This window comes from Coffea eugenioides, unplaced genomic scaffold, assembly GCF_003713205.1.
Source record: "Coffea eugenioides isolate CCC68of unplaced genomic scaffold, Ceug_1.0 ScVebR1_61;HRSCAF=304, whole genome shotgun sequence".
Classification (NCBI taxonomy): Eukaryota; Viridiplantae; Streptophyta; class Magnoliopsida; order Gentianales; family Rubiaceae; genus Coffea; species Coffea eugenioides.
The window spans coordinates 6,289-8,694 of record NW_020864475.1 but is presented as its reverse complement, the minus strand read 5'-3'; the positions used below and the strand labels follow the sequence as shown (position 1 = coordinate 8,694).

The 2,406-nt window shown below is 40.8% G+C and overlaps 1 protein-coding gene across 1 annotated transcript; it reads right to left on the bottom strand.

The window, feature by feature from the left end:
* Nucleotides 1-1,124: 1,124 nt before the first annotated feature.
* LOC113758640 lies at nucleotides 1,125-1,658 on the bottom strand. The gene has a single exon (XM_027301407.1). It carries the CDS (start codon nucleotides 1,656-1,658, stop codon nucleotides 1,125-1,127), a length of 534 nt encoding a protein of 177 aa, XP_027157208.1.
* Nucleotides 1,659-2,406: the final 748 nt, after the last annotated feature.

Sequence of the window (2,406 nt, the reverse complement as noted above, 5' to 3'; positions counted from 1 at the left end):
GATATGCAAAAGGATGCAAACACGATCAATCGTGCTTAAACCCATAAAAAATGTCGTGAATACAAATAATTGAGGAAAAATGAACTTCATAGGAATGTATTTGCAAAAGAATATCTATTCAAAGTGAGACACAACTTTTGGCCAACAGATGTCACATTCAAACCTCTGAATATCTTTGTTCCGGAATTCAATATTGATAGAAGTGTTACAAAACGAAGAGAAATCCAAATGAACCAAGTCACCAGCTGTTCCTTCTCATGCTCGTTCGTTACAGAACCCTACCTTGCCGCCCTATCGGGTTTTCGCCAAGGCTACCCCCACCCTTTTTGCTTTTTGTTTGTTTTTTCTTTTCTTTCTTTTTTCTCTTTTTTTTTTAGGTGCCCTTTCGGGTTTTCACCCAAGGAACAATGGAAAAGCTCGACCCTGATTGACTCAGGAGTGTGAGTTGAAGATTTCTGGTATCAGTAAAATGTGCTTCCCTTATAAGTTTAGGTAAAGGCATTATAGACATCACTTGCCAGTGATTAGCGAACCTCCTAATAGAAATACAGCAAGTGACGAAAGTCAGGACTTTGGACTTTTGTAATGAGGTCAGGTGGGGTGTTTTCAAGAAAAGTTGAAGCTTGAAAACAAAGATTTGAAGAGGTGTGAAATAACCTGAGATTGCAATCGTTTTGAAATGATTTCCAATTTTGAACAAAACTGAGAAAAATTTGCCCTAGTGCAGGGCCTGGCGGATTTTCTCTTTTTGCATTTTCCATTGCATTTTCCTTATTTTCGCATTTTCTTTAGAAAACTAAATTTACCCCAGTGTGGGGTTTTTCTCTCTTCTTTTTTTTTATCATCTCTTTCACAATAAATTTGCCCCAGTATGGGGTTTGTAATCCTCAGGGGTTCCCAAACGAAAGTTATTAGTCTGATAGCTCAAAAGGGACGACTAGAGGTTGAATGTTTCAAATGGAAAAGAAAATGGTCTGACTTGCATTTCATCATTTGCACGAATTTCTAAAAGAAGTTTTGCATAATCAAATGAAGAACTTCTTGAACATGTCTGAGTTGATAGGTTGAGGAAATGTTCGTCCATCCATCTCTGCTAAAATAAGTGCTCCACCAGGTAACACTTTTTAAACAATGAATAGCCCTTGCCAATTCGGAGCAAATTTGCCTTTGGCCTCATCTTGCACTGGCAAAATCCATTTCAGCACTTTGTCGCCTTCCTCAAATGTACGCAAATGGACCTTCTTGTTATAGGCCCGGGCCATACGTTTTTGGTAACATTGACCGTGACAAATAGCATTAAGCCGTTTTTCATCAATCAAAGATAGTTGCTCATGACGCTGCTTTATCCAATCAGCCTCTTCCAACTTGGTTTCCATTAGAATACGCAATGAGGGGATTTCGACCTCGGCAGGTAGCACAGCTTCCATTCCATACTTGAGCGAGTAGGGTGTTGCTCTAGTTGATATTCGGATAGAAGTCCGATACGCCATTAGTGCGTAAGGAAGTTTTTCATGCCAGTCACGATGCTTTTCAGTCATCTTGCGAATGATCTTCTTCAAATTCTTGTTTGCGGCCTCCACGGCTCCGTTCATCTGCGGTCTGTAGATGGCAGAGTTGCGATGTCTGATTTTGAACTGTTCGCATAGCCCGTCCACCATGTCATTGTTGAGATTCTTGGCATTGTTTGTAATCAATGTTTCTGGCACCCCAAACCGGCATATGATGTGATCTCTTAAGAAATTTGCCACCACCTTCTTTGCACGTGCTTGAATGATTCCGCTTCGACCCACTTGGTGAAGTACTCAATTGCTACCAATATAAATCGATGCCCATTTGAAGCAGGAGGGTCAATTGTGCCAATCACATCCATACCTCACATCGAGCAGGGCCATGGGCAATCATACTGTGCAACTCGGTGGGAGGAGCGCGTATGATGTCACCATGCATTTGACATTTAATACATCTCTGGACAAAATCTATGCTGTCGCGCCCCACTTTTTGAGTAGTGAATGTAGTGTGTGGGATATGTATGTGAACGTGTGTGAAAATGAAAATAAAATGCCGTGGGATTGTGAAATGCGACGGTTTGGCCAAACAAAGTTCAAAAAGGGTTTTTGAATGGAAAATGGAGTCGCCACTTGGTATAGAGTTAGGGTGTACCAAGTCACCCAAAAATGATTTTTGGAAAGAAAAGCAAACAAACCCTTTTTAAAGAACTTTTAGGTCTACGTAACCAAAAAAAGGGATCGGGGGTCACATTTGATAAGGGAGAAGGCAAAGGCAAAGCCAAGGCACTCCCTTACCCTAGCCAAAGCTAGTTGCGTGACTTAGCCCTTCTTTTCCTAATTTTTCTACCCAAAGTATGTGTTGCATGTTGGATATGACTAATGGATATGAAAAAAATGC